Raw genomic sequence first — 22,831 nt, forward strand, 5'->3', positions numbered from 1 at the left:
GTCTATGGGGTTATTCACACAGCCGTTTTTTTGATGGCCAGTGAATAACGAACGTCAAAAAACAACATGTTCTATTCTGTCCGTTTTCATTGACCGACTGCCCCCATACAATTAAAGGGGAACAATTTTAAAGTCCATTTAACATCAGTCATCCAGGTATAAATGAATAAAAAGCAGTTAAAAACGGACAGTTTTATTATTTTTAATGGTCGTTTTTTTGGACTCTGGTGTAGTGTTGAGCGAACTTGTGTTTTAAGTTCGGCGTCTAAAGTTCGGCTTCGGGTTATCGAAGAATCCCGTTATGGATTCTAAATTCCGTTATGGTCCGTGGTAGCGTAATCCATAACAGGATTCTTCGATAACCCGAACCCAAACGTTAGACGCCGAACTTAAAACACAAGTTCGCTCAACTCTACTCTGGTGTGATTGTCGTATTTCAACAAGGCTAACGAATGTCAGTCAGCATGTTCGTAAAGCACCTCTAGTGCCAGCTAATAGTAATAAACTTATTACAAAACCACTTCTAGTGACTGGAGATCCAGACACATGAAGACTGCAGCAGAGCACGGCTTCCCCCCCATACAGTATGCTCTGCCTGCTGCTGCGCCCTCTGCTGGCCATTCGCCTCCATTACATAAGTGGCGTGTTTTGGAAAGTCCCCAGGCCTTGGAAATCCCCAATGGGAGGAGCTAGTAAACCCGAAGTGCAACAGTTCTGCAAGTGCAAAATTCTTCTGTTGTGAGGGGACAGGCTGCAGTATTATCCCCACAAGGAGCGGAGAGCAGGAGCGCACTGTCTGGTACTCCATGGACCCCTGTATCCGCGGGAAGTAATGTGAGCACTGCCGGAGTCCTGTCAGCCCTACAACCAGTTTACAGTGGAGGTAAGATTGGACGAGTACTAAACTATGAAGCTGTGTACTGAGCGCGAGAAGTAGATGGTGAATACGGTATGCTTCTACCGGGTTCTCGTCCGGCAGCTTGTGCGCATGCGCGGCCAGGATACAAGTCTGTGGTGATGACTTGTATGCAGAATGTATATGGGATCTATTGACCTGCTAGTAGCGGACATTACATCTCTAAGCTATAATTTAAGTTAAAAACAGATTATTTTTTTCTCCTCTAGTTTTTTACTTTTATGATGACAAAAATTGATTGCCTATCCACCTTTTAAGGTGATCTCCACTGATCACTAGAACAGGGTTGTGGCCCCCCATTCTGGAGGCGTTTGATTGCAGTGGTGGTCCAATGTGCGCCAAGTAACTCTAGTCCAGGGATCAGCAACCTCTGGCACACCAGCTGCTGTCAAACTACAACTCCCAACATGCACACTTCACTGTTCTTGTCACTCCCATAAAAGGAGGATTCTGGGAGTAGTAGTTTCAGAGGTTGCTGACCCCTTGCTCTAGTCAGTGGGACTGATGGAGATAGCAGACTTCATTGTATACTGATGATCCATGACTTGTAGCTTTACGCGGCGTAAGCGTGTTCTGCCGATAGACACATATGCCTTGTATATCCCATAAAATGTCTAATAGGTGGAGGTCCTGGTCCCCATTGTACCTTAGGGCATGGCTACACGGCCACACTGGTCGCGCTGCTTGACCGCAGGGGGATCGCAGTGTAGCGGTGATTCATAGAAATGAATAGGGTTGCACGTGTGCCGCTACTGTGACCTGAATCTAAAAAAATCTAGCAGGGTTGTATTTTTTGTGGGTCACAGCACAAATACGCCTCCTTCTGCGACCACATTAATTTCTATGGAATCACCTCTACATTGCAATACCCCTGCTATCTAGGCCACGACCGGTGTAGCCGGACCCTTAGATTCTGGTTGTCAGGTTGAGATGAAGCAGCCGTGTGTGTATGTACGCAGCGCATGAAATTATAACATATAGGGGTTAGGAAAACCGCCAAACAGAGTGCCGTTAGTTTCGGAATACCTCTTTATTATTGCACTCTGCCATCTCCAGCAGTGCCATAGAGAATGAATGGCTGTGCCCATGCCTGACCACCTCTCCAGTTGTATTTGTGGGGATCCTAGCATTCGAACCAGCAGCGCTCCTGTATTTCTCAGGTGCTAAGTGTCAGTCTTGGTATCACAAGATGCTTTGGTTAATTTATCATACGCAGGCTTTGCTGTTTGTGTGAACCTGGCCTTTTGGTCGTTATAAGGGGACTTCAGTAATAATTAAATGAGAGAGACTGAGGGCTGGTTTACCCATGGAGTGAATATTACACGGTTGGACCGGTCCACAGATCTGCAGTGATATCCAGATGTGTGGATTTTGTTAGTCCGTCTGTGTGACTGCCGCAGGTACCATGCATTGCACTGAATGCATGACAACCAGGTGCCTTTTATAGGGCATATGGAAAGGGGCTATCATGGTGATACAACCCCTTTGAAGGTTTTTAATTTAAAAGAACCCTCCAGTTCAAGAAAAGAATATATAACTGGTGAACAAACAGAACACTTTCCTGGTGCCCTACTCTTCATCTGTCCAGCTGATTCCTGGGCTCCGTTTCTGTCATCCGAGTTGGCCGCCTCGTTTCTTAGACTACCTGGAGCACAATGTAGTCCAATTTGGTAGTCTAAGGCCTCTTTCACACTTGCGTTGTCCGGATCCGGCGTGTACTCCACTTGCCGGAATTACACGCCGGATCCGGAAAAACGCAAGTGTACTGAAAGCATTTGAAGACGGAACCGTCTTCCAAATGCGTTCAGTGTTACTATGGCACCCAGGACGCTATTAAAGTCCTGGTTGCCATAGTAGGAGCGGGGGAGCAGTATACTTACAGTCCGTGCGGCTCCCGGGGCGCTCCAGAATGACGTCAGAGCACCCCATGCGCATGGATGACGTGATCCATGTGATCACATGATCCATGCGCTTGGGGCGCCCTGACGTCACTCTGGAGCGCCCGGGGAGCCGCACGGACGGTAGGTATACTGCTCCCCCGCTCCCCGCTACACTTTACCATGGCTGCCAGGACTTTAGCGTCTTGGCAGCCATGGAAACCATTCAGAAAAAGCTAAATGTCGGCTCCGGCAATGCGCCGAAACGACGTTTAGCTTAAGGCCGGATCCGGATCAATGCCTTTCAATGGGCATTAATTCCGGATCCGGCCTTGCGGCAAGTGTTCCGGATTTTTGGCCGGAGCAAAAAGCGCAGCATGCTGCGGTATTTTCTCCGGCCAAAAAACGTTCCGTTCCGGAACTGAAGACATCCTGATGCATCCTGAACGGATTTCTCTCCATTCAGAATGCATTAGGATAATCCTGATCAGGATTCTTCCGGCATAGAGCCCCGAAGACGGAACTCTATGCCGGAAGACAAGAACGCAAGTGTGAAAGAGCCCTAAGACACTTCCTCAATGCCCAGCCCTGCTCTTGGATTGGCCAGCAGGAAGTGTCTTGGACTACCAAATGCACAATATACATCAGGTAGTCTGAGAAGCCTTGCGGCCATCTTGGATGACAGGCGTCCAAGAATTAGCTCATCTGCATCTGAAAAGATGAAAAGGGGGGCGCCATAGAAGTGTTTTTGTACTTGAACTGGAGGGTCACTCCCTAAAAAAAGTGGTGCATTAGGTTTTCCATTGTCTTTGGAAGAAGGGACTGGAATCTGAGTTATGTGGTATTAGTTTTTCTGTAGTATTTTAGATCTACTTTTTATTTGTATCTTTAGTTTACTATTAGCTCTTCATATATTGCCAGGTAAGCATACATACATACATACATGCACACATTAGGCCTCGTTCACATCTGCAGTCGGCATCCCATTCTTCTGTTCCATCATACTGTAGGAAAAAACGGAAGACAAGTCAGAGTCGTATCTTTCACTAGTGGCACCAAATGGAATGGACCCCATCGATGGGGACCATTTGGTTTCTATTGTTCTGTCTGGCATTTTACCTGACCAAATAGCCCAACATGACATTTATGATGCAATCCACGATCACATCTTCTAGAGGAGCCTCCAACGCAGTTGTGGACGCAGCCTTCTTGCTATTATTTTAATTATCAGCCCAGTTGATTAAAGCACATTCCTATACTGGTAGCCACTGTTGGGTCTGGTTCTGACTGTATGGCCTGTGTGGTATATAGACTTTATGTTGGGTATATCAGGTGAGTGTACAAGGCTGGCATATTTTCTGTTGGGGTCCATTCACACGTCCGTATGTGTTTTGCGGATCCGCAAAACACGGACACTGGCAATGTGCGTTCCACACATTGCGGACCGCACATCGCCGGCACTCTCATAGAAAATGCATTTTCTTGTCCGCAATTGCGGACAAGAATATGACATGTTCTATTTTTTTGCAGAACGGAAGTGCGGATCCGCAAATGCGGATGCAGACAGCACATTCCAGCCCCATTAAAAATTAATGGGTCCGCACCTGTTCCGCAAAATTGCAGAACGGATGCGGACCCATTTTGCAGACGTGTGAATGGACCCTTAGGCTGAGGACCCTTCTTCCTATAAATAGTGGATAATTTTTACGTACTTTATATTTTTGGGCAAGCTGTGAGTCAGCGGTCTGCAGGCTATGCGGTCAGTGTAGTGACAGGCATGAGTAATAGGATTGTGCCATAGTTATTGCTATATGGTGGGTACGGTATCTAGATCAGAGATCAGCATCGTCCAGCACTCCAGCTATTGTTAAACTACAACTCCCAGAATGCTCCATTCAGTTCTGTCAGCATTCTGAGAACTGCCGAGCAAATGTGCATGCTGGGGGTTGTAGTTTCACAACAGTTGGATTGCCAGTCATAGATCTATCACAGAAATTGCAAGTCCACTACATTTGTGCTACATTGAAACATACCATAAAGGTTGCCGCTTGCTGTGCTATGGAAGGTTTTGGCAGAGAGGAGGAGTGAGCGGAGGCAGGAGCTCTGCACAGCACATCGCTGGTCCTGCCTGTGCCTGCTCAAGTCTGGCATAGCACATTGGATTAGCAGAGCGGTGCGGGTACAGGTAGCAGCAGAGATGTGTGTGCCAGTACATCGCTCACTGTGGCCCCACAGAGGGATCGGTATACCAGTACACTGCTGACATGTTGGCCTTGTACCGTAAACCTCGGTAGGCATCTAAACTTCCCATTTATATTTGGTAGGTAAAACAGAAACATAAATAAAGTATATAATAAAAATTCATTATGAACTTTTCAATAGTTTTTAATAAAATAGTTTTAAAGGCTCCTCAAGGGAGTGGCACCTTCAAGTGTGAATGCGCACCTATTTTATCTTGGGAGTAGCATTCCTTTGCACTTTTGCCCTTCCTATCCAATAGAGCGCCTTGATTAGGTGGTACATATAGGTGTGCTTACTCCTCCTCCTATCGGTTGCTTGATGCACACAGAGGTAACCAGGAGCAGCACACCATATGTGCAGGGTCTGCGCTCCTGAACATAGAGGCCCAATGGCTTAGGGCTCTTTCACACCTGCGTTCTTTTCTTCCGGCATAGAGTTCCGTCGTCGGGGCTCTATGCCGGAAGAATCCTGATCAGTTTTATCCTAATGCATTCGAATGGAGTGAAATCCGTTCAGGATGCATCAGGATGTCTTCAGTTCCGGAACAGAACGTTTTTTGGCCGGAGAAAATACCGCAGCATGCTGCGCTTTTTGCTCCGGCCAAAAAATCCTGAAGACTTGCCGCAAGGCCGGATCCGGAATTAATTCCCATTGAAAGGCATTGATCCGGATCCGGCCTTAAGCTAAACGTCGTTTCGGCGCATTGCCGGACCTGACTTTTAGCTTTTTCTGAATGGTTACCATGGCTGCCGGGACGCTAAGGTCCTGGCAGCCATGGTAAAGTGTAGCGGGGAGCAGCATACTTACCGTCCGTGCGGCTCCCGGGACCCCCCGGGAGCCGCACGGACTGTAAGTATACCGCTCCCCACTACTACTATGGCAGCCAGGACTTTAATAGCGTCCTGGGTGCCATAGTAACACTGAAAGCATTTTGAAGACTGATCCGTCTTCAAATGCTTTCAGTACACTTGCGTTTTTCCGGATCCGGCGTGTAATTCCGGCAAGTGGAGTACACGCCGGATCCGGACAACGCAAGTGTGAAAGAGGCCTTAGGTAGGTTTAGCGTAGGACCCGCCTGACCTGAGACCACCTTGGCGCTTGGTAGGCGGGCACAGATGTATTTTGATCAAAATATATTGGCTAAGTGTCTCAGATTTTATCATATCAGAGTGAGGACTTTGTCCATATATAATGCTTGCATCTACTTTACTAAGTGCATTATTATCTTATTTCAATGTCTAATATTAGCACTGAAGCCTCATGCATGGTATAACCCCAGTACTGTACATGCGCAGTGACAGTGCTGCACGTGCTCTACATCCAGCGCTGGCACTATCAGTCAAGACCAAGTGGGTGGAGCGGTGCAGGGTGTATTGACAAGAGCCTAATCGCTTGTCAGACTCTGGACACTCATTTAGCTTATTGCATCCCAATTCACTTCCTCTGTCCAAAGATATGCTTGTAAAACTGGCGTACTCAACTAATCCGCTGTAAAATCTCCACCTGCTAAATGCAGGATTTTACCCCACTGCTGTGGAAGGGATGAATTCCGCACAAAAATCTGCAGCACAATTTCATAAGTTGAAGATTTTTAAAAAAAATTCTGTAGCATGTGGATGAGATTCGTTCAGATCTTATCCACACAGTTGGTCCTGTAATCTACTGCAGTAAACTTTACGGAGTGAGTCATTTTGGCCTAGTTTTTTTTAGTATTGTCTAAAACTGAAACAGAATAAAAATAACATTTTACTTGATGTTTTATTTTTTCCATTCCACAGTACTGGAAGAAAGTTGAGTGTGATAGAATGAACATATATATATATATATATATATATATACTCACCTAAAGAATTATTAGGAACACCTGTTCTATTTCTCATTAATGCAATTATCTAGTCAACCAATCACATGGCAGTTGCTTCAATGCATTTAGGGGGGTGCCCCTGGTCAAGACAATCTCCTGAACTCCAAACTAAATGTCAGAATGGGAAAGAAAGGTGATTTAAGCAATTTTGAGCGTGGCATGGTTGTTGGTGCCAGACGGGCCGGTCTGAGTATTTCACAATCTGCTCAGTTACTGGGATTTTCACGCACAACCATTTCTAGGGTTTACAAAGAATGGTGTGAAAAGGGAAAAACATCCAGTTGCGGCAGTCCTGTGGGCAAAAATGCCTTGTGGATGCTAGAGGTCAGAAGAGAATGGGCCGACTGATTCAAGCTGATAGAAGAGCAACGTTGACTGAAATAACCCCTCGTTACAACCGAGGTATGCAGCAAAGCATTTGTGAAGCCACAACACGCACAACCTTGAGGCGGATGGGCTACAACAGCAGAAGACCCCACCGGTACCACTCATCTCCACTACAAATAGGAAAAAGAGGCTACAATTTGCATGAGCTCACCAAAATTGGACTGTTGAAGACTGGAAAAATGTTGCCTGGTCTGATGAGTCTCGATTTCTGTTGAGACATTCAAATGGTAGAGTCCGAATTTGGCGTAAACAGAATGAGAACATGTATCCATCCTCTGATGGCTACTTCCAACAGGATAATGCACCATGTCACAAAGCTCAAATCATTTCAAATTGGTTTCTTGAACATGACAATGAGTTCACTGCACTAAAATGGCCCCCACAGTCACCAGATCTCAACCCAATAGAGCATCTTTGGGATGTGGTGGAACGGGAGCTTCGTGCCCTGGATGTGCATCCCTCAAATCTCCATCAACTGCAAGATGCTATCCTATCAATATGGGCCAACATTTCTAAAGAATGCTATCAGCACCTTGTTGAATCAATGCCACGTAGAATTAAGGCAGTTCTGAAGGCAAAGGGGGTCCAACACCGTATTAGTATGGTGTTCCTAATAATTCTTTAGGTGAGTGTATATATTATAGACATAGGTAGATTTACAATTGAAAATGTGCTAGTATTTGGAGAAACAGGTTTACTATACTTTTTACTGCATTTATCAAGTGTTTTAGATACTTTTCTAACCTTTTTACGCCTCGTCCAACAGTGGGTGTGGCTTAACTGAAAGGGGAGTGGTTTAAATGTGCCTCCATGTGCCTAAAAATGCACCGTTTTCCTGCATTTTTGAATGAAAAATTCAGCCAACGTAAAGGCGTTATAAACTCAAAACAGACAGTCTAAAAATGTGACAGATTTAGCATCCAGCATCAGCCACTGTGCTAAGTCTGGCTCAGGTTAAGACTGCCTTACACTGTCTCACCTTTAGTAAATTTGCCTCTCAAATGCTAGGAGATTGAAATCTGAAGAACTGTGTTTTATGAGTTCAGCTCTGTAATGCTGGCCATCTACTGTCTGCAATATATTTTAGATGGTGAATCGGAGTGCTGGACATCATCTTGAGTCTGAAGATGCTGCAGTGGAAGGTGAAGAGTAACTTAAGTCCTGTTCACATCTGCATTGGAGGCTCGGTTCAGGGCCTCCATTGCAGATTTCATCAAAAACCAACAGAGAAGAAAAGTCCTGCATGCAGGACTTTTTTCTGTGCTAAAAAAAAAAAGACAGACTCCCAATGGAAACCGAATGGATCCATTATAGTTAATGGGATCTGTTAGGCTCTGTTTGGGTCAGCTATCTACCATATCTGGCACTTCCATTATTTTTGTTGTTCTGCTCCTCTAGCCGAAGAGAACAACGAAAATCTAAATTGCGGGTGTAAACTCGTCCTAAGTTGTATTTATCAAAAGCGTAATAGAAAAATTGGCCACAGGATCCAAAGACCAGATTTTATGTCTTAAAGGGTTTCTGTCACCAGATTTAACCCTATTAAGCTAGCTGATATTAGCGATGTGCTAATGTCAGCTAAACCTAACTAGCCTATTCCTACTTGTATCTATGCCCCCGTTACGCCAGAAATATAACTTTTTTATAATACGCTAATTGGCCTCTAGGAGCGGGGGGGGGGGTTGTTGTTCCTGCTCCTAGAGGCTCCGTTCTCCCACCTTTGTCGCCTCCCTCCAAGTCCTGATTGTCAGGGCCAGGCAGCGCTCGCATCTGTCTGCCAGCCCTGTGCTCTGGTGAAATCTCGCGCAGGCGTGTTGAGGAAGCTGGCAGCCTGCGAGCGTCTTTCCCTCACTGCGCCGAATGCTGAACGGCGCGATATTTCACCAGAGCACAGGGCTGGCAGATAGATGCTAGAGTGCTGCCTGGCTCTGTGTATCAGGACTTGGAGGGAGGCGACAAAGGTGGGAGAACAGAGCCTCTAGGAGCAGGAACAACGCCCCCCCTGCTCCTAGAGGCTAATTAGCATATTATAAAAGTTAGATTTCTGGCGCAACGGGGGCATAGATAAAAGTAGGAATAGGCTAGTTAGGTTTAGCTGACATTAGCACATCGCTAATGTCAGCTAGCTTAATAGGGTTAAATCTGGTGACAGAAACCCTTTAAACGGCTCTGTGATTGGGAAACTATGCCAGTATTCCTGCTGCTGCTTCTCCTCGTGCGCAGATGAAAACATCCAGTGTCAGGGAGGAGCAGCCAATGGCAGGCAGGGACGAACCTCCCTACCATCGTGGGTGATGCTAGGGAGGCTTGTCCCCATCCCCGCCTGCCATTGGCTGCTCCCCCACGACACCGGATGTTTTCATCCGCACACGGGAATAAGCAGCAGTGGCGGTGCCGGGACAGGAGCAGAGCAGGGTGGGGTAAGTATATTCCATGGGAGGGGCCCGGCATATTAGGGGGCACTTTATAGTTTCCGATAACAAGGAGGCAAAATGTCTTCTGTCCACACAAACAGGTTCTTATTGACTCAAACTGTACAGTATAGGGAACCTGGGTGACAAGTTCCACTTCTTGCTGTAAACAATCATAAATAGCAACATGTAATGTAAAAGGAAAAGCACAAATGTGCGAAGTCCTGAAATTGTAACCAGCTTTGAGTCACAAAGTTATACAGACAAGGTGGTAGTTAGACTTTTCACAGAGTGGAGTACGAAACGATTCGTTCACATGTACAAGCCAAGCCAATTTAGTACTGTGTTTTTTTTTTTAAGAGGTTTTGTAGCCACCTATAAAAAAAACACTTAGAAAGTTATAAAATTTTAAAAAAAGTAACACCTTACCGATTCCCCGCCGATCCCATTCCATTACTTCACTTGTTCTCATTCTCTATACTTCCTGCGCCAGCGATGATGCGTCGACTCAGACATGTGACTACAGCAGCCAATCACTGACGGTAGTAATGATGGATCAACACCACTGAGGTCACCTCTGCAGCCAGTGATTGGTAGCAGCAGTCACATGCCCATGTTGTCTTCACTGGAGCGTCAGTTCAGCATACAGTACCACAGATGAGGTTTTGAAGTTCTCCAAGTAAGGGGTGAGCCACTTCTGGGACATGTAGGGAACCTGTCACCAGGATTTTGTGCATAGAGCTGGGGACATGGGCTGCTAGATGGCCACTAGCTCATCTGCAATACCCAGTCCTCACAGCTCTCTGCTCTTTTATTGTGTTAAAAAGCCTTTTTGATCAATATGCAAATGACCTGATATGAGTCCTGTGTCCGGAGATGAGTCAAGCGGAAAGGAGCCCAGCACCGCCCCGCGTCCTCCGAATCTCCTCCTTGCTGGGTGACGTCACCGAGCTGGAGCGCCGAAATCTCGCGATGCGCGAGCTAGCGCATGTGTAGTTCGTTCCCTGTGCTGATGCCAGCACAGGGAATGAACATGATGCAGACACTGCGCATGCACTAGCTCGCGCATCGCGAGATTTCGGCGCTCCAGCTCTGTGACGTCAGCCAGCAAGGAAGAGATTCGGAGGTTTAACACAATAAAAGCACACAGAGCTATGGGGACTGGGTATTGCAGATGTGCTAGCGGCCATCTAGCAACCCATGTCCCCAGCTCTATGCACAAAATCCTGGTGACAGGTTCCCTTTAAGCTGAAAATTTGCACATTGGTGAAGGTAGACAGCATTGTAGTTGTATGTACTCACTGTACCAGGGTCAGGGGTGCACTAATTACTCCAGGCTTTTGGAGCCAGTTGGACAACTAGTAGTCAAAGAGTTGGAATAATGATAAACTCAAAGGGAGAGATTTATCTAAACTGGTGTAAAGTTGAACTGGCTCAGGTGCCCATAGCAAACCAATCAGATTCCACCTTACATTTTTTAGAGCTCCTTTTGAAAATAAAAGGTGTAGTTTGATTGGTTGCTATGAAGAACTAAGCCAGTTTTCCTTTACATCAGTTTTAAATAAATCTCCCCCAAAGTGTTATATGCCTTCAGCACATGTGTAGGTATGTTGGCTACCTGACTCCTGGGATTTTCCAGGCCTGTGGTATGGACTTTCCTGCCCCTGGACATACAGCTTTCTACAAACAGCCATTAGCCTATGTTTTTCCTTTTACGGTATTCTTCTGCAAAGGGTTTTTCCACCTATTTTGTGTTTCCAAAATCCCCCACCCTTCCCTTTTTTGATATTTTGAGGGAGTAAATGGCTAATTCCCCGGGGATGGACCAAACCATTGGCGCCTAAGGCATGTTAAAACGTGCTCCGTGAGAGTGGAAAATCCCAGTATAGTTATGGTATATTATCCAGGCTTCATATACAGTAAGTCACTGTGCATACAGTACACATGAGCGTGCATCTGGTATGTCCGCCATCACCCTGGGTGGTAAGGGGAACTTGTACAGTATAATTATGGCTGTAAATCAATAAAGTGGAAGACTATTCATGGACTTATGTGCAACCCTTCCCTATAGAGGTCTGTCTTATCTGAATGACATCAGACCTGAATGACTAAGTCTCTTTTTTTTTTATTTGTGAAGTCTCGGAAAGTTATTGTAGCTCTTTTGTAACTGTGGAGTTTTTTTTTTTTTTTATAGCTGTGCTTTAAGAAAAACTTTTTTACAGACCCTAGGTTTGTGATCTCCACAGAATGACAACCCATTTCTATTCTTACTCATTCAACAGAAAGATGGCAACGCAGCAGGTCCTTCCCCAGGACTTATACATGAGCAACATGCTGAAGGCGGTGAAAATCCGAGAGAGAACCCCGCAGGACATAGTGAAGCCCAGCAACGGAATCATCCACCACTTGCGATCCATGCACCGATACACTATTGAACTCTTTATGGTCTGTCAGTTTTGTACAAGATTCCGGGAGATTCTGCAAAAGACTCTTTTTGATAGATCCATGCAAGTTGCCCTGGAAAGCCACAAGAAGCTAAATGCATGTAAAGAAGTTAAAAAACTCGCCCCTCTACGGACAAATGGTAAGAACCACTTTCTACTGATCTGCTAAGTAGGTACCGTATAGCTGATTTCTCTTTGTGTACTCTTTTTATCTCTATGATCTTATTTTGTGACAACTTTCTTAAATATGTCTTGAACATGCTGTACTGTGATTTTTGGAATAGTGGGCAGTGCCTACAGTGGTACTTCAGAGTGTTATCGTATCAGTTTGGACTTGCTGACTTGCGGTGTCTTTTTTTTTATTTTTTAAATAAATTTGGCCCAATTTTTCCCCATTGGGGAAATTCTGTAATAGTCCTGTAAGTGCATCAAGAGATGGGAACATCTTCATTTTTACAGTTTCCTAATAAGTGGTCCCTCTCGAACCTGAATCTGTCATCAGGTTTAGGCCTCATGCACACGGCCGTGTTCCGCGGCCGAGAGCGGTCCGTGGTATGCCGGCCTGGATTCCTGTTGAGAGCAGGAGCGCACGGCGTCATTGGTTGCTATGACGCCGTGCGCTTCATGCCGCCGCTGCACTACAGTAATACACTTGTATTACTGTAGTGCAGCGGCGGCATGAAGCGCACAGCGTCATAGCAACCAATGACGCCGTGCGCTCCTGCTCTCAACAAGAATCCAGGCCGGCATACCACGGACCGCTCTCGGCCGCGGAACACGGCTGTGTGCATGAGGCCTTATCCTGAGGGCAGCATGATTTAGTGACAGACACCCTGATAAGCGATGCATTGACATGCTGTGACAAAATGTTGGGATCAGGGTGCCTGTCACTGATAGACCGGCATAATCCCGGTGACAGAATCTCTGTTTCTGTTTCAGGGTAACATATTTGTCATGTATGTAGTAGACCATCTTCTGTGAGCTAAATGGCCAGACTCCAGACTGATACATTTTACCATTTTATCCATACGGATCCATTGTAGCAGGAAAATGAATTGCCTTCATTGGAAGCCATTGTAGCAGTTCTTCAGCTGTGAGAAGTATCAGGTCTCTACTGTTGTCTGAATGTTGACAATATGTTTATTTATCAAATTCTCTAGTAGAAAATCTGGCCTTGTTGCTCATAGCAACCAGTCACAACAAGGCTTGTTTTTCTGCTAGATAGGTTTGATAAAAGAGGCCCAACTAAGCTCAAGCCCGTTTCCCTTTACATTCATTAACCACCTATGGCCTCTTTCACACCAGCGTGACGGATTAGGTCCGGATGCGTTCAGTGAAACTTGCACTATTTTGCAAGCAAGTTCAGTCAGTTTTGTCTGCGATTGCGTTCAGTCCACGCGGGTGCAATGCGTTTTGATGTGTTTTTCACGCGCGTGATAAAAAAATTGAAGGTTTACAAACAACATCTCCTAGCAACCATCCGTGAAAAACGCATCGCACCCGCATTTGCTTCCAGATGCAATGCGTTTTTCACGCAGTCCCATTCACTTCTATGGGGCCAGGTCTGCGTGAAAAACGCAGAATATAGAACATGCTGCGATTTTCACGCAACGCAACGTGAAAAACAACGCTCATGTACACACACCTATTGAAATGAATGGGTCAGGATTCAGTGTGGGTGCTATGCGTTCACGTTATGCATTGCACCCGCGCGGAAAACTCGCTCGTGTGAAAGGGGCCTACCTGTTCTGCCCCAGCAGGGGGCTGTTTTAGCTGCTCATATCTTCTGACTGCTAGTAGCTAGATATGGGCTTTGTATTGTTTGAAAGATGGCATTCCAAGACCAAAATGACAGCATTGACCCAAAGATAAGGCTACATGCACACGACCGTATGTGTTTTGCGGTCTGCAAAAAAAAGGATGACGTTCCGCATGGCATCCATGTTTTATTTTTTTTGTTTTTTGCGGATCCGTTTTTTTTTGCGGATCCATTGTAATAATGCCTATCCTTGTCCGCAAACTAGAAAAAAATAGGACATGCACTATTTTTTTTGCGGGGCAACGGAACGGACATACTGATGTGGACAGCACACGGTATGCTGTCCGCATTTTTTGCGGACCCATTGAAATGAATGGGTCCGCATCCTATCCGCAAAAAGAACGGACACGGAAACAAACAACGTTCATGTGCATGTAGCCTAAGGCCTCATGCACACGACCGTTCCACTTTTTGAGGTCTGCAAATTGCGGATCCGCAAAACACGGAAGCTGCCCGTGTGCCTTCTGCAATTTGCGGAACAGAACGGGCGGCCCATTGTAGAAATGCCTATTCTTGTCTGCAAAACGGACAAGAATAGGACATGCTATATTTTTTTTGGCGGTGCCACGGAGTGCTGTCCGCATCCGAGCCGCAAAAACGGTCGTGTGCATGAGGCCTAAATCTGTGCTAGTGAGTACTTCTCCTTTGCAGAGATAATCCATCCCACCTCACAGGTGTGGCATATCAAGGTGCTGATTAGACAGCATGAATATTGCACAGGTGTGCCTTAGACGAGGTGACACGGGTATTTTTTTTTCTTTTACGACGTTCACCGCATAGGAGATTTTTTAAAATATTTTAATAGTTTGGACTTTTCAGACGTGGCAATATATAATATGTTTGTTTATATATTTTACATAGTAAAATTGGGAAAGGGGGCGATTTATACTTAATATTTTGGTGTTTGTTTTTTTAAACTTTTTTTTTACACTTTTATTTACTATTAGCCCCCTTAGGGGCTCGAACCCTTGTCCTTTTCACTCTAATAGAGCTCTATGAGGGTGAATTGGACTTTACACTGTCCCTGCTGCCCTGGGCTTTGTGCACACGGCAGCAGGGAGCTGACTATGGCAGCCAGGGCTTGAGTAGCCCCAAGATTACACTGCTGGGGCTCCGATGGGAACTGCCACTGAGGAGGAGGGGAGGGGACCCTGTGGCCACTGCCACGAATGACTTTAATACTTGGGCGGGTGCACTGCGCCACCAATGTTTTTAATACTGCGATTGGGGGGGGGGGGGGCGCACTGCACTACCAATGTTTTTAATACTGGGGGAAGGTGGGGGGGCGCACTGTGCCATCAGTGATGAGAACATTAATTCAAATACAGGAGGTGGGTGCTGGCTGCAGAATCACATACCCGGCACCTGACCTCTATGACAGGTAGCTGCGATCTGTGGCAGTTAACCCCTGAGGTGCGGCACCCTGTCATAGAGGTCGGGTGCCGGCTATATGATTCTGCAGCCAGCACCCGTATCCTGTATTTGAATTAATGGGTGAGTTAACGTCAATGGTGGCAGCACAGGGAGGAGGGAGGGACTGCTTCCTTCTCCCCTGTGCTGCTGAGTAAACACCTGCGCTGGGGCGGCTCCCATGCCCCGCTGCAATATTCAGCTACAGCGCGGCAGCTCTGTCGCAAATGGCGACAAGGCTAAAAAGTCTTGTCACCATCTGCAAATTTTAAGGCGCATTGGCGACCATTTTGGTCGCCATCTGGAGCGCTGTAGACCATAATGGGGTCCGTTATGTTTCCTCTTAGAAGATGATTTTGGAGCGGAGACAAAAGTTGTACATGCAGGACTTTTGTCTCTGCTTCAAAATCATCTGAGCGGAAACATAACTGACCCCATTATAGTCTATGGGGTCCTAAGGGCTCTGTTCGGCTCAGTTATGTGCCTTCTCCGTCCTTTCCGTTCTCCTGCTCCTAAACGGAAAGGCTGAACTGTGATGTGAACGAAGCTTAAGACTGGAGAATACCTTTCAGCTGTCTTTTATTTGAATTATGCACATATTATATATATATATATATATATATATATATATTACTTTCTTTTCAGGTAGATAGTGAAATGATGGTTACTCAGACCCCTTGGCTGTTCTTCTGATCTGTATTGTTTATATAGGTGCTCAGGGTATTTGTGCAGTCCCTCCCTTGTGCTTTGCACTGCAGCTCTGCTTCTACAGATTGGTTCTGTACAAGCACAAGTAAAGCATCAGTGAGAAAAGGATTGAGTAACTGCCGCACAACTGATAAGTGAAGTTAGCCTCCATGAAAGGAGAACACTCAGGATAGATTACCAATAACAGATCAGTTGGGGGACCAACTGCCAGCAACCCCACCGATCAGCTATTTGAAGAGGCAGTGAGCGCTGCAGCCCTTTTCTAGGTCAGTGATGTCACATTCTTTGGTCACATGACCTACGTGCAGCTTAGTCCCATTCAAATGAAAGGGCCTGGTCTGCAATACCTAGGACAGCCACTACACAATGTACGGCGCTGTGCTTCATAAACTGTAAGGAGGCCACATCATTTGTCTGAGCTGATCGGCAGGGCTGCTGGGAGAAGGACCCCACTGATCTGATATTGTGCGTTCCCTTCCTCATGCTTTGCACTGCAACTCTGTTCCCAGAAAACCCCTTTAACCTCTATAAAGTTTTACATGAAAAATGCAAAGCATAGGTGTGAGAAACAAGAGATAATGACTGCGTGCAGTTCCTGTTCATGGGGCTGTAACAAGACCAAATATAGATCCGTCCATGAACTTTCCACTGACACACGTTTTTTGCTATGCTATCGTCAGTTCGGAGCTAAGCATTGGCATTGCCAGGTTACACGGGGTGGCACTGGGAACAGTACCTGAGTATGTGCCATGCAGCTGACAGCCTCAGAAATACCCGGCAGGAAGGTTACTTTCTGAGTGATTCATCCCCAGTGTAATTTAGGATATAAGAATGACGGAAATGAGGAAGATGGTTGGTCATACAAGAAATGAAACTCAAGAACAAGGCAGAAAAACTCCGCCATGAGTTGCCTGCACTGATTTCACTCGCCTGATGAGTACACAATCCTGCCTTGTCCCCACCCTCTTGGAAAGTCCTGTCTGCCACAATGTTGAAAGAGCAAAAAAGTACAATAGACTTCAGCCAATTGCTTCTCACACGGCCTGGGAAATTCCAGGTCACGCGGAATTTTCTGCTGCCGGTTCTGTGTGTGCATAAAGTTTACAGACAAAACAAGTCAGATCTTTGTTCTTCACCTGAATTGACTGCTGAATTTACCATCGACTGTGCAGAGGTCTTCTAGACGGAGGACATGGTGGGATTTGTAGGCTGTCTTCAGTGTCTCTCGTATCCGGCTATATGATAATGTTCATAGTATGGTGCTATTATTTAAAGGTATCCCCTTATCATTCAGTATGGTATAACAGATATGTGAGGGTCCGACTGCTGGGACCCCCACCAATCACATGGGGGGGGGAGTAATGCTTCATGCATATCTGTGGGACTGCCAGATATAGCCAAGCACTATACTAGCTAGGGAATTACTTGCGGTCACCAGAATACCCTTTTTAGGCACTAGTACTGCTAATATTCTAAACAACTTTTGAGTACATAGGGGGTCATTTATTAAGAGCAGCGTTTTAAACGCCGACCTTAATAAGCCCCTGTGCTGGCTGTGGATCGCCAAAGCTATGTAGCGTTAACTTCGGCACATCCAGCACCAGTCTAAATGTAATGGTCCATTCACACGTCCGCAAAATGGGTCCGCATCCGTTCCGCATTTTCAATGGGGCCGGAATGTGCTGTTTGCTCCGCAATTGCGGACAAGAAAAGACAGCGATGTGCGGTCCGCAAAACGCAGAATGCACATTGCCGATGTCCGTGTTTTGCGGATCCGCAATTTGCAAAACACATACGGACGTGTGAATGGGACCCTAAGACAGCTTCCTTGCTGGCTTAATTTTAGACCACTTTCTATGCCTAAAACAGGCGTAGAAAATGATGAATGAGACAGGCCTGCTGACCCTTTCACGCCCACCTTTTTAGATCTGGCATGAGCGGGGAAAAGACGCCGATTGCGGCACAACGAATCGTTGCGCCGCAATCTGCCCCTGAAATACACCTAATATAAGCGTATTTCACGTTAATAAATGACCCCCATAGTTCTTATGAGCTGCACGTGCATTCAAGCGAAATCTGTTATTTTACTCGCTCTTTCTGTAGACTACATTTTACTGACTTGAAACAACTCAAGGTTTAAGGGGAATTGTAGATAACCTATAGGGGAATATGTATCAAACGTATACAAAGGAAAAACGGATTCCTAATTATTATTCAGAGGCCGTTTGGAAAATGAAGCAGTGACCCGAGTGGCTGCTGTAGGCAAAGCTTTACTTTTTCTTTGTATCAGTGTTGATACATCTAACTTATAGTGTGAATACGGCATATTGTACCAAATGACAAAGTCGGCTCTGCTGTATCTGTATATGCAGTATAATTGTCAAGGAGACACGCATGCACACCGCAGTATAACAGCAATTATTAACCTCCCTGCTGTAAACCAAATTCAGCTTAGTTACTGAGTAGCTAGTTTGATTTCCAAGTGTTATCAATGGTGATGTTCTGTCCTGGTAGATGGCACTACGAGCTCCTTCATGCCACGATTGGTTAGCATTCTCACCATGTGAGTGGCATGAGAAGACTGCTGTAATCAGCCAATGACTTTTATTCTTCTGGAGAAGATCTTGCTTATGGTATCCATTTTAAATGATCCAACAGGGGCCGTCAACATAAAAAGTATAAAAATAATATATGTCAAAAATGCTTTTTGTATAATATTTCACGACTAGGCTGTAAAGGTTTCTCTAGTTTAATACAATTTCTTTCTACCTCGTTAATTTTGTGTAGGTGATGGAAACTGTTTATTGCATTCTGTGTCCATGTATATGTGGGGTGTACAGGACACGGACTTGGTGCTCAGGAAGACGCTGCACAATGTTCTGAAGACAACAGATACGCGCAACTTTAAATTCCGCTGGCAGCTGGAGTGCGTAAAATCCACCGTGTTTCAACAGACGGAACTGCGATATGACACCCGGGTAAGAAATGCCACTAGATATTCCTGCAGTCACAAGTGGCTTACACAATACACCACCTCGGAAGGTGGTGATAATGTGAAGAAAATAGCTGATTGTATTTGGACATAGAGCAGGGGCACATCTGCAGTCAGGTGAAGATCCGAGCTGAACACCAACAGTAAAGATGTTGCTTTGTTAACGCTTCAAAAAGCTTTGTAGAAATATATACATTAAAATGTTTTATTTCTTAATGGAAAAATCAGACCAAACCAATAATTGCATTAATACCGTAGACTCCTAAACTTATTCAGACCTCAGATCAGACTCTAAAATTAATCAGATCCAAGACCAGTGCTTAAAGGGAGTTTCTTTCACCAAATATGACCATTACAGACCACTCAGATCAGGTTCTCCATTACTTTCCCCAGATTACTATGGTACCTTTCATAATGCTGTCCATCGCCGATTTTCTCCAAAAAACTGTTTTATACCATATGGTAATTAGGTTCTGAAGGTGCCCAGGGGCGGCGTTCATGCGGCCGGTGCCCAGGCCCCTCTGCGCTTTGCTTACCAAACTCCTCCTCTTTCACCCCTCTGGCCCGTATCTGCACAGACGGATCCGCACCTATAATGCAAACAATTGTATCCGTTCAGAACGGATGCGTTTGCATTATGAAGAACAAAGTCAAAACGGATCCGTCCTGACTTACACTGAACGTCAATGGGGGACGGATCCGTTTTCAATTGCACCTTATTGTGTCAGTGAAAACGGATCCGCTCCCATTGACTTACATTGTAAGTCAGGACGGATCCGTTTGGGTCCGCATCGCCAGGCGGACACCGAAACGCTGCAAGCAGCATTTTGGTGTCCGCATCTAGAGCGGAATGGAGAGGGAACGGAGCCAAACTGATGCATTCTGAACGGATCCTTATCCATTCAAAATGCATTGGCGCTGAACTGATCCGTTTTGAACCGTTTGTGAGATCCCTGAAACGGATCTCGCAAACAGAATTCAAAACGCAAGTGTGAAAGTAGCCTAAGATCGCAGACTTCACCAATATAATTATCCCTCCTGTATCTAATGCTTATCTGAAGATTATTTTGATTGGATTTCCTATGTAAAGTATGTCTTCGTTGCTAATCAGATTATACAAATCAAGAAGGCAGCACTAGATAAATAATACATTTTGCCAAAAATGAAATCCGTAATTCATTGTATAATTTCTTTTACCTATAGAACTGGGATGATGAATGGGAACATCTTGTCAATATGGCATCCACAGACACCTCAGTAGGCAACAGTGGTCTCCAGTACAATTGCCTTGAAGAGATACACATATTTGTGTTGGCCAACATCCTTCGGAGGTCAATTATTGTTCTTGCAGGTAAGGTATATTAACCTGAAAAATATTGCACTTAGGGTTCATTCACATGTCCGCAAGTGTTTTGCAGTCCGCAAATTGTGGATCCGCAAAACACGGACACCGGCCATGTGCATTCCGCATTTTGTGGACCGCACATGGCCGCCAATATAATAGAAATGCCTTTTCTTGTGCGTGGCTGCGGACAAGAATAGGACATGTTCTATTTTTTTGCAGAACGGATGCGGACCCATAATGCGGACATGTGAATGGACCCTTAAAGGGTTGTCTTGGAATTCTAAATACCAGTGAGAAGAAAGGGGATGCAATAAAAAAAAAAAAAGATAGTCACCTGGAAAATCTTCCTCTGCCCAGGTGATGCCACCAGACTCGTTCAGTGATGAGTGCCACAGTCTCTATTTAGGCCTGTGATGTCACGTCCATCAGTCACATGGCCTTTGTGCAGCTCAGTCCTATTCAAGTGAAAGGGACAGCGCTGCACATCAAGGACATAAGCTATACAATGTACAGCCTGTGCTTGGTATACTATGAAGAGGCCGTCATTCTGCAGGGGTGTCTGTAGTCAGACCGCCACTGATCTAATATTGATAGTCTAGCCTGAGGATATGTCATGAAGATTTAAATCCTGGACAAACTCTTTAAGTAAATGCAATTGAAGTGCACGTACTAGCTAGGGACCGACCGATTATCAGAGTTACCGATATTATCGGCCGATATTCATGATTTTCAGTTATCGGTTTTTAACCTTGCCGATAATGCGTCCAGCGCGCTATCACAGAACATGAGCGCACTGCTGTCAGCGCGCTCATGTTCCCTCAGCAGCACAGGGGAGAAGGATTCACTCTCTCCCTCCCCCTGTGCCGCGCTGCCGAGGAGGAGGGGCAGGCTCACTGCGCCACCAATGATAATCAAAGTCTAATACAAATACAGGAGGTGGTGCCCAGCCTATATGACAGGAAGCTGCGATCGGCGGCAGTTAACCCCTCGGGTGCCGCACCTGAAGGTTTAACTGCCGCCGCTGATTGCAGCTCCCTGTCAGAGGCAAGGTGCCGGCTATGTGATTCTGTGCCGACACACCCACCTCCTGTATTAAACGTTAATTATTATTGGTGGTGCAGTGCGCCCTCCCCAGTATTAAAAACATTGGTGGCGCAGTGCGCCCCACTCCCCATCTGCCAGTATTAAAAACAGTGGTGGCGCAGGACATGGACATGATGCTTAGGACATGATGCTTATAATTAAGGCTAGTTTTACACTAGCGGCAGGGGAGTCCGTCAGGCTATTCACCCACCCGAACCACCTTCGGACTCCCCTGCCGCTAATGTGAAAGTACCCTAAGGCCAGAAAGTTCAATCTTGGTTTCATCAGACCAGAGAATCTTGTTTCTCACAGTATGACAGTCCTTTAGGTGCTGTTTTGTAAACTCCAGGTGGACTTTCATGTGTCTTTTACTGAGGAGAAGCTTCTTTTGGCCACTCTGCCATAAAGCCCAGATTGGTGGAGTGCTGCAGTAATGGTTGGCCTCCTGGAAGTTTCTTCCATCTGCACACAGGATCTTTGACGCTCAGCCAGAGTAACCATTGGGTTTTTGGTCACCTCTCTTACGAAGGCCCTTTTACCCTGATTACTTAGCTTGGTGGGGCAGCCAGCTCTATGAAGAGTCCTGGTTGTTCCAGACTTGTTTCATTTAAGAATTATAGAGGCCACTGTGCTCTTGAGAACTTTCCGGAGATCTGTGCCTCCACAAAATCATGTACCTGGGCTCCATATGCAGTTCTTTCCTTTTTATGGTTTGATTTTTGCCTTGATAGGCATTGTCGACTGTGAGACCTTATATAGACATGGGTGTCTCTTTCCAAATCGTGTCCAGTCAACTGAATTTACCACAAATGGATTGAAATCAAGGCGTAGAAACATCACAAAGATGATTCAGAGCGCTAATTTTCAAGTGTCATAGTAAAAGGGTCTGAATAAAATGATTTTTTTTTCCTTTTTAATAAATTTGCAAACATTTCTAAAATTCTGTTTTTACCTTCTCATTATGGGGTTTTGACTGCAGATTGATGGGGGGAAATGTGAAAAAAGTGAAAGGGTATGAAGACTTTCTGAATGCACTGTATGTTTGAACATGAATAAGTAGTAATTATGCTATATTAAAATAAAACCTTTTTTCAACAGATAACATGTTTCGAAGCTTGGAGTCTGGCTCCAGTTTTTCACCTCTTAATGTTGGTGGAATTTACCTACCTCTTCATTGGCCTGCACAGGAATGCTATAAATACCCCATTATCCTTGGCTACGACAGCCAGCACTTTGCACCTCTTGTCACTATGAAAGACACAGGACCAGGTATTACTTCTGTGTATCTTATATAGTACCATAAAGATTAGTAATGAACACCCTGCGATCGACTA

At 45.5% G+C, this 22,831-nt stretch overlaps 1 protein-coding gene across 2 annotated transcripts in view; it reads left to right on the forward strand.

Moving 5' to 3' along the window:
- The first annotated feature begins 704 nt into the window (after nucleotides 1–704).
- TNFAIP3 (TNF alpha induced protein 3) overlaps nucleotides 705–22,831 on the forward strand; it is a 29,862-nt gene continuing 7,735 nt past the window's right edge. Inside the window, exons 1-5 of one of the 2 annotated variants that reach the window (XM_040429206.1) lie at nucleotides 705–883; nucleotides 11,979–12,280; nucleotides 18,865–19,055; nucleotides 20,273–20,420; nucleotides 22,596–22,766. In XM_040429206.1, the coding sequence (XP_040285140.1) occupies nucleotides 11,983–12,280; nucleotides 18,865–19,055; nucleotides 20,273–20,420; nucleotides 22,596–22,766 (808 nt within the window). In that variant the 5' untranslated portion in view covers nucleotides 705–883; nucleotides 11,979–11,982. Of the gene's footprint in view, nucleotides 884–11,978; nucleotides 12,281–18,608; nucleotides 18,711–18,864; nucleotides 19,056–20,272; nucleotides 20,421–22,595; nucleotides 22,767–22,831 lie in introns of those variants that run through there. The other variant, XM_040429207.1, reaches the window with a different exon arrangement.

This window comes from Bufo bufo, chromosome 4 (assembly GCF_905171765.1).
Source record: "Bufo bufo chromosome 4, aBufBuf1.1, whole genome shotgun sequence".
NCBI classification, from domain to species: domain Eukaryota; kingdom Metazoa; phylum Chordata; class Amphibia; order Anura; family Bufonidae; genus Bufo; species Bufo bufo.